This window comes from Callospermophilus lateralis, chromosome 7, assembly GCF_048772815.1.
Source record: "Callospermophilus lateralis isolate mCalLat2 chromosome 7, mCalLat2.hap1, whole genome shotgun sequence".
Taxonomy (NCBI): Eukaryota; Metazoa; Chordata; class Mammalia; order Rodentia; family Sciuridae; genus Callospermophilus; species Callospermophilus lateralis.
The window spans coordinates 24,621,393-24,641,260 of record NC_135311.1 but is presented as its reverse complement, the minus strand read 5'-3'; the positions used below and the strand labels follow the sequence as shown (position 1 = coordinate 24,641,260).

The following is a 19,868-nucleotide window of genomic DNA, read 5'->3' as shown; positions in this document are numbered from 1 at the left end:
AAAGTACCAGCCAGGTAAAACTAAGTTCAGAATCTTGACTCCAGGATCTTACTCACTGCTTCAGTTGGGCAAGTTCATGTTCCTGATCCTCAATCTCCATATATAAATTGAGAATAACATGACACACCTCATATAGTTGTTACCAAAATTAAAATGTTAACCTGTGTGTAAACCACTCGAGCTAGAGTAGGCACTACAGCAATTTGTCTCTTGACCCCTTCTAACTGGATTCCCTCCCTCTCATGTCACCTTAGTCCAGTTCATCTTTAAAGTGTACATCTGATTCTGGTCATTCATTTATCCTTCAAAGATAAAGTCCAGACTCCTTAGCATGGTATAAAATATTTTTTGTCCTTAAATGACTCCTTGTCTATAATTCTTTCCATAAGTCTAACTTGCCAAATTTCAGAATTATAACTCCTGCCTTCTTTAAAATTATTTACGTAATGTACCTGTTAATTTTTTTATTCTTAAAAATTTTTGATCTCTTTGTTTTACAAACAGTTTTGATCTTTACTCAATAACCAGTGTGAAACTTTTTAAAATATTTATTGATGTAATCATCATCTTTAGCCTCAGTTCTGTCATGTTTTTCTGTTTTACCATAGGGAAGTCTTGTATATAATAAGTCTTTTTCTATGTAGTCTTATTTTATTTGAGCTCTCTCTTTTTAAGAAGGTCTATATCTTTATTCTTACAGATTTTTGATAATTGAGCTCTGTCTACATTTGCAAAGCAAACAACTCTTGCATTACTGTACCTTCCCCTTTGTAATCATCATTATTATTCTGTGAGTAAATGCATATTTAGTTTTACCCCAGTCCTTATGTTGTGGTTGTCTAAAGCTTATTCTCCTTTAGATTTCCCCAGAAAAGTTCGCAGGATCATCTTAGCAGTTTGTGACCTTTATTCTTTGCTGTGTGTTTGGACATTTATTAAATTTTGGGCTCATATTTGGACATTTATTAAATTTTGGGCTCTTATTAATTTCAAAGAAATTACTTTTGAATAGAAGACAACAAAATGATGGCACTGAATAACATGATATCTACAATGTCCAGCATACTCAAAAATGACTAGATATTCACAAAAGTAGGAAAATGTGATCTATATTAATTTTCTTTTGAGAGGTTAAGAGAGCTTTTAACTTTATTTTTGTGGAAAAAGTGGCAGAATGATTCTATGTTTTACAGTGTCACCTTTAAACAAATCAGGCTATCCTTAATACCTTCCAAAAATACATTTACATTGTAATTCCAGTGTGAAGAGTAACACAAAATTATATATTTAACTTATTGAGAACAGGTTACTTTATCCAGCTATATAACATCAAATACACAAATAAATACCAACCAAATTTGTTATTTCCATACAAACCCAAGAATTGTGTTGCATCAATTGAGAACACCAACTTGGCAAAGTGCTCTCCAAAGCTTTACATTTGACTAAATTTAACTTTTAAAGTACAGTTTAGAATCCAGAATGTACAGTAACAATAATCACAGATCTGAATGGTTTAACAATAATCAAAGTCTAGCCTTAAATCTTTTATAACTTTTAGCAAACAGTGTTAATCATCAGAAGTTGATTTAGCCAAAGCAAACAGATATAAGATAGGTCTTCAAGTGACAGTGTGGACCTTCTATGTCAGTTAAAATGTATAAAAGAGAGCACTTATTAGTTATCTTGCCTTTAAACTTACATAAACTTTCATTTTATAAACTTTTACATAACACTTAGACAAGGCTTAGTTAGTTCTCAGATGCACACATATATCTAGTCACATATATTTTGGGTATAACCTAAATAACAGTTGTTTGTTTAACCAGTTACAAAGTAATCATTTAAGATTTTAAAACAGGTACAAACCCTAATTCCTTTAAGACTTAATTTCCCCAAGTAACAAAACTTAATACAAGAAAACTATATCAATAGGTAAGAGCAGATCAATGTTTCAGACTTTGCTTCATATAAGTACATTAAAGTTCAAATAACTCTAACTGAATGTGCCAATTATAGCCAATTTAATGACAAAACACAAACTTTTTGAGATTTACCATCCACAAACTTTCTGCAACTTACTTAAACGTTCAAAACTTCTTTACATCTTAGTTTTGTCCTCTTTCATCTTGAACTTTAGCAAAAGAATATTACTTTGCCATACAAAATACTTCCTCATCCAGAAACATTTCTTTTACCTTTGAATTTTCTGTACTACAATATATTTCCATACTTACAACTTTCTTTTATCTTTTCTACTTTTGGACCATTTTTAAAATTCGTATTCTAAAACAGACCTTATGAATGTTATCTGTGCATTTAATTTACACAACAAATTTCATCCCAAGAGAGGATTAGACAATCCAGCATATACAGAAAAACTGTACTGTAATCTTTTCCTCCTAGGTTACATTTAGGGGATTGGAGCACAGGATATTTTTGAGCCTGACTTGTCTCCATTACCATTATCTTAATGCCATCAGCTTAACAAGTGAGTTCCTCATTGTCAGCTGTACCCAGAGGCTCCTTTGGGGCCTTTTTCTTATACTAGGCATATTGATACGCAATGGAGGAGGCCCATTTCATCCTTTTCTTTAGTTTTCCTTGAGACCCCCTTGTGGAGGCTGCCTACAAAACACAGGTTGGCCTTAGTTTCTGTATTTTTCTTTTCTGGATGCAGTTATGTGTTCTGCCAGTCTCCCTGGGCATTTAGTTTGATGGGCTACTAATATACCAAGAATTGCTTTGCCCCACTGATGAATATCCCCTGGCCAATTGGTTCTCCTGTCAGGTCTTAAAAAGGGAGATTATTCCGATCCCCCGGTCATAAACTGACAGTGCTGGAACCTACTGCCACATCCTTTGTGGCCACCAGTCTCTATCCACAGAGGCCAGGTTTTCTTTGGCCATGTCCTACAGCCCAGCAGCTTTTCTGTATCCCCCTATCCTGTCCCCCAGTTTAGGGGTAGTGTCCTTGACCATAGTGAGATGAGATGCAGCTGCAGGCTGAGCAACAGTGCTGGGAGCCAGTACTGGGTTTAAAAGATTTAAATCTTTTTAACCCTTTCTTCTGGTGTTCTGCTATCTTCACACCAGAGGCAGTGCCTTTTTGCACCTTCATCTTGGTTCCTGATGGTTCAGACCCCTTTGCATGCAACTCCATCAATGCCTGTGCATACAGAATCTCTTTCATATACTTTACCCCAACATCAAGATTGTATAATAATCCAGAAAAAAACATTTAAAGGCCAGATTGTATTACAGTAAATCCTCTTTCTCTTAGACCAGCTTTTACCCATAGGTGACCCATGCAGCTAAGATCTCTCTGCTCAAGAGACTACTGGTAAGATCAATGCAGCATGGCCCATGTCTTAAAGGGACAGTAACAGACCCCCCATACACAAAAAAAAAAAAAAAAGAGAGAGAGAGGATCACCAAAAACTAGGGCTGACAGACAGGAACCTTTAAAACAGACAGACCTGTACATACAAATTTCTTCCACTTATTTTACCTTTGACAGACCAACTCCAAATGCAAGATTATATAATAATCTAGAAATCTATTTAAAAGCCAGATCATTACAGTAAAACATTATGGTAGACAGACTTATAGGTGGTCCTTTGTTCAACTCACTTTACCTCTGACAGGCCAACTCCAATTGCAAGATTGTACAAAAAAGAAATACAGAGAGAGACAACCTGAGAGGAGCCCCCAAACCATGGCCAACAGAACCTTTAAATTGACCAGCCACAATCTTTCCCAACACTACCAATAGAATCAGTACAGTACTGGCCATGTCTTAAAAGAGGCAATAGCAGATAAACACAAAACAGGCAACCAGAGGAAATTCCCAAACCGTGGTCAACAGAGGGGAACCTTTGAAACAGACCAGATAGGGGGAAATCCTAAGTTCCCAACTCCTGCTTAACTGTGTCTTCTACACTAGCAGTACCACAGATATGCACAAAGAGGGACCAAACATTTCTACAAAGGGGAACCAGATGTGAAGAAGCAAGGGTCTCAGTGTGCACACTGGAGGAGCTTTACTGAATGGTCAAAGTTGTCATGACTTCCCTGAGTTCAGTTTCCTTTTTTCAAAGTAAAGCATTTGCTGGAACAGCTTGTACAGTTCAGGGAGAAAAGGTGGAAGTCCCCTGAAGCAAAAAGAGCTACGGCAGCTGCTGGAAGCAGTTCTCTCTTTACTCATAGGAATAGCTCCTCTGGTTCAGTTCAAGGCAAAGTTACACCATCTCCCAATTTCTCCAGCAGTCGGCCCTCAATAGACTCACCAGCTCCCCTGTATCCTCAGCTTTGAAGCGGGGTTGCTTGGAATGCCAGGCCTGTCCAGGAAAGTTGGAGCGTGGGAGGCTCTCAAGTCCCTTCATGGTCTCCAAATTTGTTGCTGAAAGCTCAGTCCTTATTCCTGATGCCAATCCAATAATGAGGACATGGTTTGAGAAAAAGGAAAAAGAAGGTTTTATTGCTTTCTTAGCAAAGGAGAAACATGGGGACTCCTCTCCCAAAGCCTGTGATTCTCTCCATATGACGTTTCTAAAGTCAGCTGATAGAAAAAATAGAAATGACACATGAAATATCATCACCGGACCAGGAATTTTACAGTTATAAATATGCTGAAGGATTTAAAGCACAATATGAAAACAATGAAGTGAAAATTAAATATAAAAAAAGGAATAAATGCACTTAAAATTTCACTGGAGGGGTTTAACAGCAGATTAGAAATTGCAGGGAGGAAAAAAAAATCAGTGAATGTGAACACATAGCAGTATAAATGAATCCAACTGAAACCAAGGAAAGAGACCAAAAAAGTGAACTTATTTTTGAAGCAACCAAACAACAAGAGAACAAGTAAGAGAGATTTCTATTTCTGCCTCCAAGGACAGACTGCCAGTGGATTTACCCTCACCATAAACAACACTCAAACAAGATATGAGTAGCATCTGTTTTCAGATAGTGAAATATAGCCACAGCAGGACTATGATCCATTCATATTGACCTATGGCTCAAGCCAAAGTGGGGGAAGCAGAAAAAACACTTGAAGAAATAGTGGCTGAAATTTTTCCAAAGTTTATGAAAACTATAAATATGCAGATCTAAGAAGCTCAACAGACTGCAAGCAGAAGGGAAAAAACCAAACCACACCAAGGCATATCATAATCTAATTGCTAAAAAACAATGATCAAAAGAGAATGTAAATGGCTGATGGAGAAAAGAGAAGATATATTACTAGCAAGAGAGCAAAGGACTACGATAGGCCTACCAAATAAAACAGTGCAAGCCAGAATCCATCAGCCACCAGGGGACATTTTTAATATGCTAAAAGGGGAAAAATAGCCAACATATATTTCTATGTACAATAAAAATATCCTTCAAAAGTAAAAGAGAAATGAAGAATTTTTCAGAAAAACAAAGTTGAGAGAGAGCTGGGACTGATTCTTTGCTAAAATACTTTCCTAGCATATGTGAGGTTCTGGATTCCATCACCAGTGTTTCCTTCCTCCTCCCCGCTGCACACACACATACCAAATAAAAGAATATTTTCAGCAGCAGAAATATTACTATAAGAAATATTAAAAGAAATTCTTCAAGAAGCAGAGAAATAAAACTGAAAGGAAGATGGGTAACTTTATAATCATCCTTGAATTTTTTCAATATTCTCTCTTAGCAGTTAATTTAAAAATTACACAAAAAGTCAGAAAGACTAACAGAGTAGTACTTTCTTTCATTTTTAAGGGAAGCAGGGGTTACTGGAGATTGAAACAAGGGGCCCTCTACCACTGAGCTACCTCCCTTTTTACTTTGAGACAGGGTCTTACTTAAATTGCCCAAGCTAATCTAGAACTTATAACTTTCTTCCTCAACCTTCCAAGTAGCTAGAATTATAGGTGTACACCACCACCACCACACCTCATTATGAACAGTACTTTCCACCAACAGCACCTAATTGCTATATATTTTAATGTTACCCAGCAACAGGAAGACACACATTTCTTTTTAGTACAAATGAAGCACTTTCAAATATTTTTGAAATATTTCCGGGTCACAAAGAAAACTCAGTAAATACAAGATGATTTAAGTTATACAAAATATGCTATCTGGCTAGAATAGAATTTAATTAGTAATCATTAACATAACAATAATTGAAAAATCCCCAAATATTTAGAAATTAAATAGAACACTTCTAAATAACCTGTGCACCAAAAAAAAAAAAGAACAAAACAAAAAAATTACCAGGGAATTTACAAAATATTATTGTATCAATATATTAAAATGTATCAAATATATCAATTTTTAGACTATAGCTAAAAATATAAACTAGAGCAGTTCTTAGAGGGAAATTTAGATTTAATACTGATATTAGAAAATAATAAAACTCTCAAATCAGTGATATAATTTTCTACCTTAAGTATCAAAAATAAGAAGAGGAAAGTAAATAAAGAAAAATTAAGCAGAAAGAAAATTTGTAGTAAAGAGTAGAAATTGATGAAATATAAAGTAAGTCAATGAAATCCAAAACTGATTCTTTGCGATCAATAAAATTGATAAATTTCTAGCTGACTGCTCAGGAAAAAAGAGAAAATAGAAATCAACAATATCAGGAATGAGAGAGGTGGCATTGCTAAAATTCCTAGTATTAAGTGGGTAATAAAGAGTATTCTGAATAAGTTTATGCTAATAAACTCAACAACTTAGATGAAATACACAAATTCCTTGGAAGACAAAACCTACCAATGCTCACTCAAGAAGAAATAGATGACCCAAACAACTCTTTATTCAAAAAGAAATTGAATTTGTAGTTTGTACTTTCCCATAAAGAAAACTTATTAACCTTGTGCAAATAAGTACTAATAAATTGTTCTAGACATTTGAGAAAGAGAGAATATCTATTTTACACAAACCCTTCTAAGAAATAGATGAGGGAACATTTCCCAAAACATTTTTTTTTCATCTGAGTATTATTCTAGTTCAAAACCCAGACCAAAAAAAAAAAAAAAAAAAATCAATATTAGATCAAAAATTTTTATGAACATAGACTAAAAAATGTTTAATAATATTTCAACAAATCAATATGTAACACTGTATAAAGGGATAACATTTTATGACCAAGCAGGGTTTGTCCCAGGAATGTAAGGTTGGTGTATCATTTGAAAATTAATACTATGACAAACTGTAGAAGAAGAGCCATATGATCTTCTCAATAGATGCAGAAAAATCATATGACAAAATTCAACTTCCATTCATGATAGAATTTTTCAGAAAACTAATACACCATTTGTTACTTACTGTTTCTTGGCTTCAAATCTGTTCTTTTTTTCCCTGCTTTGGAGAACTGCAACATTTCTCTCCTGTCCTCTGGCACAATGTTAAGCTTTGTCAGTAGAGGGCGCAGGAAGGATACTGGATAAAGAGGATTGTGTTCCTGGTCCAGCCTCTCTTGGCTCCTGCTCTGCAAGAAGATATTCAGCAAGTTAGAGCAGACTGCTTCCCAGTGGTAGATTGAATGCATACTTGCTGAAGGTGGGAGTCCTCTCAGGAGGGAGGTCAGCAATACTTTCGTGTGTGGCTTCCTGAGTTCTACCAGCTCACCTGCTGACTCCTTAGCAATCTTCTGGTGGATTCTGTGGATCCCAGCTGTCTCCTCAGATTTCAGAAATAGCTCTTGCAAATAGCTTTCCAGTGGGTTTCTGGCAAGTCCAGCCAGTATTCCATCTGGTTTTCTCTTAAGTTCAAAACATTCTTTTAGGGCTGAGGATGTGGCTTAGTGGTAGAGTGCTTGTCTGGCATGCAGGAGGGCCTGGGTTCACTCCACAGCACCACAACCAAACCAAACCAAACACTTCTTTATCTACCACAGCCACAAGCAGCTTGTTGGTGAATTGCATTGGGTTAGTTAGTTCCCTGCCTGCCAGTCTTGATCCATCAACTGTAAACCAGCCCCATACCCAGGCAACCCAGCAAGATTCATCATCATTCATGGGTGTTGCCATACCCTCATCAATGATGACTAACTCCCAGACTTTGGAAGGGTCCCTCACTTCCAAGTTTGTTCCTTATTTGGATATTTTCCCTCAGCTCTGGGGTGGAGTTCTTGGGATTCCTCTTTTATTTATAGTTAATTTCCTGTAAATAGTTAATAATTCTTTAAATCAAACTGCCCTTGTTCAGATCACCATGTGATTTCTCTCTCCAATTGAGATCCTGACCTACACAGATTTGGTACCAAGAGTGGTCACAGGAGTCACTTCCAAAAAGGGGCTGAGATTAGTTTTGGTTATTCTTGGGCTTAAGCCCACTGCCAGGTTCCTTCCAATAAGTAGTATGTTCGTAATTCATGTTACGCTGTGGCACACAATTTAATAAGAGTGTTACCTGTGGTTGATTATAAAGAAGTGCCAAATGAACCCAGTACCCTGAGAGCCCAAAAGACTGCTGCACTTGGCTGTTAGGGCATTGATGATGGCTGCAAACACTGGTGTGGAATAAATGTCTTGATTATACCAAGTGCTTACAGAGAGTATTTGATAAGATTAAATCAGATAGTTTATTGTTGTTATGAACTAGTGAGATTTTAATAACATCTAAAATTATCTCTACATGTGCAGGCATTTGGTATAGAAGAACCTTAAAAAAGGGAAATCAACTCAATAATTGCCAAGTTAAAATCATTTAAAATTTTGAAAGATAATGACACATATAAATTTGATTCTTTTCCCTTCTAAAGCCTACAAAGCATCAGTTGCATTATCTGATGGTCTTGATCTTTGGTAGCAAATATTCCATACATAGAAAAAATTTCTTTCATTTTACAATGACATCAAATTGTTAAAGCTGTGTCCAAAAGTATCTTCATGTTGGACACGTTGTACCACGTAATCTTGTTTTCTTTTTAATGATGAAAATATTTGTTCTGCTTCTTCTGATTTTGACTTGAAATCTGTATTGCTTTCAATTCAAATTTTGGATCAGTTTCTGATTTAATGTTGTAGTTTATAACATTTACTTCTTCTCTGAATTTTTTAAATAGTATTTACAGAGGGCTGGGGTTGTAGCTTAGTAGTGGAAGGCTTACCTTGCACAAGTGAAGCCCTGGGTTCAATCCTCAGCACCACATTAAATAAATAAAGATATTGTGTCCAACTACAACTAAAAAATATTATTTAAAAAAAAATATTTACAGAGCACCAAAGTGCATAGCAAATACTCAAACATGGAAAGTGCTAGAGAATATTATTGAATAGTATTCAAATAACCTAACGTTCAAATCTCCCAGCAAGGTTAATAGCATTACAGAGTCATGTGTTGAAACTGCCAATTTAAGGAGTTATTTAGCTTCCAAAACCTGTTATTTCTTGAAATACCACTCACAGGATTTACATAAAGTATAGTACACATGTAATCTTACTAATGTTGTTTTTGTAAGAAAAACCCACATTAGAGGATAGGAGCATGCACACAAAGTAATAACATGGAAACAGCTGCTAATAAGACTGACTGAGTAGATTGTGACTGTTACTCTCCCCCGGGCTTCTGTCCTGGTGCCTGGAAATGTCAGCATAACAGCTGATTCTACTTTTCAATGTTGCATGCTCTTGTTTTCAGTTGATGTCAGTTGATTTCTTTTAAAGCAATAATATTTCTATGCCAATTATTAAGATTTAATTCTCACAAGGTAAGTATAATACTGTTTTCTCATTTTTCCCCCACAGTTGGTTTTTCTTAGATTTAGAAAAAGTAAGTTTCCATGGAAAACTCCAGAAGGGAATTCTTATGTGGAAACACTAATGTAAATCAACTGCAGCTCTTTTGTATTATTGGGGGGTGAGGGAGAATGAAAAGTGGTACATCTGCTTTGGAAAATATTTTGGCATTTTTATTTAAAATTGATACACATTTATCATATGATCCAGCAATTCCATTCCTAGGTATTAACCCAACATAAATTTAAAGATATGTCTAATATATGACATAAGCTCATAGAAGCTTTATTTATAATAGCCAAAATTTGGAAATAGCCCAAATACTCATCAATAATGAATGGTATGTCCATATAATGTATTATCATTCACTAATAAAAGTAAATTTAATTGTATAAGACAAATTATCAGTGAGGAAACAGAGGACTTGAATGACAGTATAGAGCACAAGGGCCTAACAGACATCAATAGGACATTCTATCTAAGAACAGCAAGTAGAATATACATTCTTACCAAGCATATGTAGAACATTCTCCAAGAAAGAGCACATGTTAGGTCACACACAAAAAGGTCAAGTATCTTTTTAGACCTAATGGAATGAAACTAACAGAAAGAAATCAGGAAAATCTATAAATTTGGAAATTAGACAGTGTACTCTTAAATATGTAGTGAGGCAAAAGGGAAACCCTGGGAATTTAGAAAATATCTTTAGACAAATAAAAATGAACACACAACATACCAAAACTTATGGGATATAGTGAATACTGTAGTAAGAGGGAATTTTATAACAGGAAACATTTACATTAAAAAGGAAAAATCTTGCTGGACACAATGGCACATGCTTATAATTCCAGAAGCTCAGGAGGCTGAGGCAGGATGATCACGAGTTTAAATTCAGCCTCAGCAAAAGTAAGGCACTAAACAACTCAGTGAGACCCTGTCTCTAAATAAAATACAAACAAGGGCTGGGGATGTGGTCTCAGTGGTTGAGTGCACCTAAGTTCAATCCCCAGTACTCCCCCCCACCAAAGGAAGGAAGGAAGGGAGGGAGGGAGGGAGGGAGGAAGATCTTACATCTATAACCTAACCTTACACCTTGAAGAACTAGGAAAAGAATAAGCTAGATAAAGTCAGCAGAAGGAAGTAAATAACAGACTAAGCAGAGATAACTAGAGAATAGAAAAAAAATCAATAAAACCAAGAATTGGTTTTTTTAAAAGATCAGCAAAATTTATAAACCTTTACCTAGAATAAGATAAACAGAGAAAAGAGAAATATCTAAAATTAGAAGTAAAAGAAGAAACTTTATAGATGTCACAAAAATAAGAAAAGGTATGACAACACTATGAACAATTATATACTAACATATTGGATAAACTAGAGAACTAAATTCCTATAAACATAAACCCACCAAGAATAATCTCTTTTCACAAGTGATGTGATCTCAAATATAAAAAGAAATTGAACAACATGGGTGACTCTCAGAAGCATCATGCTCTACAGAAAGAACTACTAGAATCAAATTAATATACTATTTCATTTATATACTATTTAATTAAAGGCAAAAGTATAGTGAAAGTAGGTAGTGACTGCTATGAAAGACAGGACTGCAGAGGGACCTAAGGAAACTTCTGGGGGTGATGGTTTCCAAAACTCATAGAATGGTACTATTAAAATTAGTGCATTTCTTGCAAATCAAAACTACTCTAAGATTTCATTTCATGCCAGTCAGAATGAAAGGTATTAAGAATATAGACAACAATAAGTGTTGATGAGGTTGTGGGGGAAAAGGCACACTCATACATTGCTGGTCGGACTGCAAATTGATGCAACTAAAATGGAAAGCAATATGGAGATTCCTTAGAAAACTTGGAATGGAACTACCATTTGACCCAGCTATCCCACTCCTCGGTCTATACCCAAAGGACTTAAAATCAGCATACTACAGTAACACAGCCACATCAATGTTTTATTAGCAGCTCAACTCAAAATAGCTAAACTGTGGAACCAACCTAGTACCCTTCATTGGATGAATGGATAAAGAAACTGTGGTATATATACACAATGGGATATTACTCAGCATTGAAAGAGAATAAAATTATGGCATTTTCAGGTAAATGGGTGGAGCTGGAGAATAAACATGCTAAATGAAGTAAGCTAATCCCAAAAAGCCAAAGGCGGAATGTTCTCTCTGATAAGTGGATTCTGATCCATAATGGGGGGGGGCATGGGAAAAATGGAAGAACTTTGGGCAAAGGGGAGGGAGGAGTGAGGAGGGGACATGGGGGCAGGAAAGATGGTGGAATGAGATAGACATCATTATCCTACGTACATGTGTGACTGCATATATGGTGTGACACTACATCGTGTACAACCATAGAAATGTAAAGTTGTGCTGCAGTTGGGTACAATGAATCAAAATGCATTCTGCTGTCACACATACCTAATTAAAATTTATTAATAAAAAAATTAGTGAATTTCTTTGTGGATAAATTATGCCCCAATAAGAGTGAACAGATCTTCCTAATTATTTTATACAATCAACAATGAGAAAATGAACATTTATCAAAAGAGAACATTTATAATAGCAGGTAAATAACGAGAAATTAACCTTTAAATAAGTGTAACACGTCTGCAGGGTAAATTAAGGCATACTAAAGATGTAGATATACTGACAGATTTCCTATTTATGGATTAAAGACTCAATATGGTAAAAGTATCAGTTCTCAAATTGATTGATAGATTCAATCTTATTCCATAAAAATTTCAGCCTTTTATTTATTTGCTTGTAGAATTTATAGGGAAAGGCTATGAATAGTGGGAAAAAACTAAGGTAAACTTGCTATACTCTATCTCAAGATTCATCATGATACAGAATAATTATGACAGTATGATAATGTAATATAATGTAGCAAGCCTAATAACATATGCCCACTGTTACAGATATTTCTGTGGCAGAAGTGCTATGACTGATTAGAAGGGGGAAAACTGACTTTTCAGTAAATCTTGTTGAGTAGTCATTTGGAAAAAAGGAAACTGAGACAGCTACTTCCCTTCAATCTCTACCCCACCCTCCAAATCTATTTTAGTTAATTAAAATTCTAGAGGTGAAAGGCAAAGCTGTAATTCTTTTTTACAAGAATGTAGAATGTCTCCGTGGAAAGGATTTCACATTTTAACATGTGAAATGAAAACCACCAGCTATAAGGGAAAGGGTTGATATATTTAACTATATTAAAATTAAGAACTTCTGTTATCAAAAGATTGTTTTTAAAAGGTGAAAAGAAAATCAGAGTGGGGGGAAAGATAATGTCTTGCTATAACATTTATTCTCTAATGCAAATAATTTCATATATGATTGGTAAATGGGAGAATAATGTCACTTTTACTGAGGTTGTATTAGTTCTTGTGCCATTTCCCTTAGGACTAAAGTTTTGTATCATCAAGTAGCAGTAAGTAAACATAGACTAAATAAACACAACAGAATGTGGTAACTGAGGAAGACTATACTAGTATCTGTGATGCCATTCCCCTCAGTGTGACTCTTTTCTGTTTGACCTTGTGCTCTGTCTAAAATTGTAGATTGTACAATATTCATTTGTCAGTAGTTTCAATCCTTTTACCCCTTTCTGTGCAGCTATCTTTTTTCTCATGTTTTAATGACAAATATTTTTGCTCTACAATTTTTTATTGTGAATTTAACATGTCTTTTAAACTGTATTTATATTTTTAGTTAGGATTATATTTTATTTTGTTAGTGTTCTGTTTACAAAGTTGTTTTGAAAATTAAACCCTGACCCATTTTCTCTATAATTTCTGTTGTTTTGGGTATATGATTGTGCAATAAGCACTGTTTCAAGAAATCACATTTCACAGGAATGTTCCATATGCAATATACTTATCTGCCAGCAGACCACAGTACTCAATACTAAACCAATTATTTCACATTTTAACATCTCTTCAGTTGGAAAACATCTTACAATAAATGTACTCTTTCAGTCATAATTGGCAAGCTTTTTTCTCTCTTAGAGATAAAATAATACTGCATTTCAGAAACTGCTGGTTAGATTTGACAGTGCATTATAGCATGTACAGTATAAAGAAATATAAATCAATTTTTAAAAGACGACTCAATAGAGCAGAAAAGATTTGAATACTCACTTCCTAACGGGAAATTTATGTTCCTAGTATCTTAGTCCATTTTCCGTTGCCATAATAGAATATCCAAGACTGAATAATTTATAAAGAAAAGAGGTTTATTTTAATTCATGGATCTGGAAGTCTTTAAGCATGGCACTGGTATCTGCTTGGCTTCTTCTGATAATGGCCTCATGGCAGAGGGGCAAAGTGGGCACATGCACAAGAGATGCACATGTGCCAAAAAAGTAAATGGAAGAATTAGGCTCTTTTTTTTTTTTTTTTTTTTTTTAACAACTCTCTCTCTTGAAAACTAACCCACTCTTTAGGAACTACATTGAACTCTTCATGAGAATGGAGCCCCATGAACTAATTATCTCTTAAGGGATTTACCACTTCTCAACATCATACGTTTGGGACCAGCCTTCAACATGAGTTGAGGTGGGGACAAATCATTTTCAAATCATGGCAGCCAGTAAATATATAAAAAAGAATGTTTAATCTCATAATGCACTTGCACATTAAGTACACCACGAGGTGCCTTTACACACTCAACACTGAAAAATTTTTAAAACTTAGTAACAAGTATCCTGTGTGGACATGGGAGGAATGTTATTGTATAATTCCACTCACATGAAATTATAAACCTAATATATGTTGCTTAGAAACACATTCCTTAGTGCAGCCATGGGAAAGGAAATCATCCCAGATGTCAAGATGGCAGCTCCTTTGGGGGATGGAAATTTGAAGGTTTAAAATCAGATGTGCAGGCCTTAGGGTTTTGTCAGTGTCCTATTTCTTCATATGGGTGAAATTACTTTTAGTTTTTCAACTTTAAAATTTATATACTTTTCTGTGTAATTCAGTACTTTAAAAAAGGAGAATGATCAGTTATATCACTTGTTCATAGGACAGGTAATATGATGACTGAAATTAACCATGGAGTTCAGCCAAGTGAAGACTATGGTTGAACAGAGCACACGTGTCACTGAATGGCTGGGACAACGAGCTGATTGGAATGCACTCAGGAAAGAATGAGAGGGAGGGATTGGAGACACGAGTAAACATTTTAGACATGAATAAAATATCAGTGTAAAAAGGAGAACTGTGGTAGTAAGTGAAGGAGGGGATGTGAAAAGCTTTGCAATATATAAGTATCAGGAGAATATAAAGGTAAATTTTCTGTAATGTGGAAAGTAGGAGGATGGGGGATTGAAGAGAACTTTTTATATGTATGGGCTTTTGTGAAGAAAGTTAAATTTTATAATATTGTAAAGAGAATTAACATCAAAGCTACTACGTCTTTAGAAATAATACATATGTTGTAATCCTATATATCATTCATACCTATAATAGGAAAGAACCATGAATCATTTTGTTTAATACCACTTTGCAGAAAGAGAATGAATTCCAGAGAGGTTAAAGTCTTACTCCAAATTGTGCCATTTTTAATTACCTCAGACTAAAACAGTTCCTCCTGGCCCTTGGGTCAGTCCTCTTTTTGCAGTATTATTCATAACCTTGTTTGCTGTTAAATTGGATTTTATATAGTCATTATATCTAATAGTAGAATTTATTTGAATAATATCTCAATTAGCCTTTGCTACATAACAGCCCCACAGTGGCTTAAAACACTGTCATGTGTTACTTCTTGTAATTCCGTGAGTTGGCTGGGACCACTCACGCAGCTTCAATCTTTGGCAGCTCAACTATGGATAGAGGGGCTAATAAGATGGCTCACTCATGTCTGAGGCCTTGGTGCTGTTTGTCAGCTGGGACTCTGTAATTATTCAGTGGTCTAGCCTGAACTTCCTTGCATGGTGTCAAGAACATTCCAAAAGGGTGGAGGTGGAAGTCTAGACTCCTAAATTTGCTTAACATCATGCTCCCCATTAAGTTAATCAAAGCTAGTCATGAATCCAAGTGAGTCTCAAGGGATGAAGCAACAGACCCCACCTCTTAATGGGAAGGAGGTGCTATGCTTGTTCCATCTATTACAGATCATTATAAATAATAATTTTAACCCACTGAATTTACTTCTTAAAGTTAGTTTTTATTTAATATGAAGTTAAAAGTTACTGACATAGGGAATCTAATAATGTAGTTTGGCTCATATGAGAAACAAAAAATACTTGAAAATGAAAATTTATATTATGCTAAAAAATGTTTTCCAGTGCTTGTATCCTCTTTTATATAAAACAGAAATATTTATTTTTAGAAAAAGTTGGGTTAAAAAATGAGGACGGGAATTCGATATAGTCTTTGTTGCATGGAATGTTGGCTTAAGCATTATTTTCTCAAGTCATTACAATTAATGTACTATTATCTTTGTGGATTTTTTTCATGTTACAGAATATAATCGAATGTAATGCAACTAAAATATGAGAGCAATTAGGTTTCCCATTAATTAATCTATAACAATAATAGCATATTGCTAGGCATTACATTATTTGTTTAGAATTGCACTTAATTTGACAATTATATACATTGAACACTTCAAGATCTTTGCACTGTGTCAAGACTTGGGGTATTGCGAACCAAACAGACATAATTTCTGCATGCTGCCATACCTTAGGTGAGAATCAGGGAAGATTCTCTAAAGAAATTTTGTAAGCCAAGACCTGAAGGATGACTGAGTTAGCAGAAGTGAGAGTGGGAAAAGAAATAGGAATTGCTCTAGGGAAGGAACAAAGGATTCACTTATTTGGAAGTAAGTGAGTGTAAGGGTCAATGAAAGAATTGTGTTGTGGGAGAGAGGATTACTATGGCTAAAGCCTGGAGTGTGAAAGGAGTGAGACAGGAAAGAAACTGGAGAGGAGGCTAAGATTGCTAGAACCTTGTAAATATGCCAGGAATCATGGGAAACCTTTTAAGGGCTTAAAGGATCTTTTGTTGTTGTTTTTGCTCAATTTTTTTTTTTTTTTTTTAAGAAAAGAACAACCAATAAAAAAAAAAAAAAAAAAAAAAAGAAAGAAAAAAAAAAAAAAGAAAAGAAAAGTCTCTGACTGTAATTTGGTGGGAGTTATAGCCAAGGATAGGCAAGAGTTGATCTGGGGGATCCAACCACACAGGCTGCAGACAGTAATATGAATTAGGTGACTGTGGGAACCAGGAGAAATGTCTAGAGGTATTTAGGACGTGAAATCAACAGCATTTGGTGACTGAATGTGGAGTAGAAGGAGGAGCCTGAGATGACTGACTCTCAGCCTATGTGGAGGAACAGGTTTGGGAAGGCTGTCTCAGACCATGTCCAGAGAAAAGCCTGGGTCTTTTTTTGTTTTGTGTAGTATTTAATATGACATTGCTAATATCAATTCATAAAAGTGATTGATTCTCATTTAGCGAAATTTGTCAGATGTAGCAATACTGCCACAACCTGAATTTATACAGAAGAAAGATTTTACCTTATTATAAACTCCTTAATATATAGAAGTTTAGTGATCTGTTGCTGTAATCAGTTTATAAATCAGTTTATTTAACAGTGATTTTTAAAAATTGCTTAAAGAGAATAACGGTTAAGATGAAATATGAATACCTATCTTAAACCTTTGGTTAGTCTAAAATAACTTCATAATATTTATCCAAATTTTTAAATAAAGGACATTAAAAGGCTTATAAAAATTGCTTCTCTTTTTTGTTATCTTTATGACTCTAGTAAATAGAATGTAAGTTTACATTTATGCTAGGAAAGAAAAATAAGATACATAGAACAACTACCTAAAAATGAAGTGTGTTGCCAGAGTGTGGTGATACAAACCTGTAATCCCAGTGTCTCAGTAGGCTGAAGCAGGAGGATCACAAGTTCAAGCCAGCCTCAGCAATTTAATGAGGCCCTAATCAATTTAAGGAGACCCTATCTCAAAATAAAATATAGAAAAGACTTGGGATGTAGCTTAGTGGTAAAAGGCCCCTTGGGTTCAATCCCCAGTACTTAATAATTCTGTCTTACACAATATGTGCAAAATATCACATTGTACATCACAAGTAGACACAATTTTTGTTTGTCAACTTTTACTTAAATAAAGTTGGAGGGAGAAAATGAAGTCTCTTAATGGTGGATTTATTTCTACTTATTGTTAAGTAATGATAATTGAGATTAAATGTTGTGTTTTAAGAGATTAAGCCTTTTTAGCACTAAAATTATTTTAGTGGTTTTTTTTTTTTGGTTCTGAATTTCATGGCTATCTGTAGATTTTATTAAAGTATATTTACTCATTTTACCTTTATTGTCCTACTTTCACCTAATAATGTTAAGTTGCCTGAAATTTTCTGATCCTCATTCTAGCAAATGCAATATATCCAATAGTCTGTGCCTCTATAAACTGAATTTTCTGATACTCTGAATATTTTGTAAGTTTAAAAGTACTTTGCAACCTATTTTTTTTTCTTTTTTCTTTTTTCTTTAGGCACTACAAGGGCCCCCAGGGATGGGGAAGTTCCAGGGGTGGACTATAATTTCATTTCTGTTGAACAGTTCAAAGCACTGGAAGAGAGTGGAGCATTGTTAGAAAGTGGAACTTATGATGGTATGTCCCCTAATATTAATAACACTCAGAAAACTATCTGAATGATGAATTATTTCAGAGGGAACTTGATCAGTAAAATACTATTTCTAAAAATTTCTTAGGAAAATTTTCCTTTGATGAGGAGATTTTATAATTTGCTAAATAAGATGGGATTAAACCAAAATAGAAACATTTCTTCATATTATAAATTTAATTGTAAATAATATACTAAAAATCAAACTGACTAGCATGCATATTTCATAGTAATCATCAGAACTCAACAAGCATTTATTGATTGCTCTCTATTGTGGTTGGGAATAAAAATCTGTATACTTATAAAAACCTGTATGTACCTTGACTATCTTGGAGAAGGGAACATATAACTTGCTGGGGGGTGGGCAATAAAAACAGAATAATTGGTTTTCTTTTAATATCTCTACCTACTTGATTCCAGAAAGTACAGTTGAGATCAGTTTCAATTTTTAAATGATTCTCTTAGGCCTATTTATTTTTCCTTATCTAACATGCTTTTTTCCTGGCAAGCTTATCCACTCCATAGCACCCTTTACTTTTCCATCTTTGCTTTATCATGCTATTACAATTGCCTATTCCATAAACTCTGATAGTAGTGATCATGTCTTTCTTACTTGATATTATCTTCAGGGCCTCAGATAATGATGAATAATATCTAACCCTAAATACAACATATCCACATTTGCATTTTAATTCTTCATAATTTCTCTCTGTAGCAGTACCCCAAGCTCAAAACAGTGGAGTCATCATTTACTTCCTCCCTTTTCTTGCACTTCACTTCAGTCAGTTACCACATCTAGTCATTTCTTCCTTTGTACCCACTTTCACAATGCCCTTCTTTTCACCTTCACTATCTCATTGAAGCCTACTGGATCAGCTCATGTCTGGCCTATTGCAGTTGGTCTCTTATGTTCAATTTCTTCCTCTGTCCAATCCAGCCTGTCCATTGGTACCATGCTGATCCTCCTTAAGCACACTTCTGATCATGTCCCTCTCCTATTTAAAATCTTCAGCCATTTTTTACCTGACAAGTTTTATCTAACTATCCTTTTTGGGATTAGCTACCATGACTCCCTCATTCATTCATTCATTCACTCATTCATTTTGTCCTATTTCATTCATTCAGCAATCATTTGTTAAGTGCCTACTATGTGCCGAACACTGTAAGAGAGCCTAGTAGTACTGGGATGAATAAGACTGAAATGCCACTGCCTTAATCCTATCTCTTAGTGGGGGAAAATAGTCAAAAAAACAAAAAACTATAAATTGTTATGAAGAAAACAACAACAAAGGATTTAAAGAAATGAATAGGAATACCTTCCTCAGAGAAGACTGCCAGTGAAGGGTTAGAGGAAAGGACAGCTGCTTGTTTGTTTTGACTTTTACACAGATAGCCTCCCTCTTATAATTAATCATTCTGATGTGTTTAATATGTATGTTTTTGTATGTGTTCTTGCACAATGTATATTATGTCTTGTGT

General features: G+C 34.8%; 1 protein-coding gene across 3 annotated transcripts in view; it reads left to right on the top strand.

The window, feature by feature from the left end:
• The window catches only part of Magi3 (membrane associated guanylate kinase, WW and PDZ domain containing 3), a 249,114-nt gene that overhangs the window by 153,437 nt on the left and 75,809 nt on the right, over positions 1-19,868 (top strand). For all 3 annotated transcript variants that reach the window (XM_076862940.1, XM_076862939.1, XM_076862941.1), the window contains exon 3: positions 18,257-18,376. In XM_076862940.1, coding sequence (XP_076719055.1) covers positions 18,257-18,376 — 120 coding nt within the window. The remainder of the gene's footprint in view (positions 1-18,256; positions 18,377-19,868) is intronic.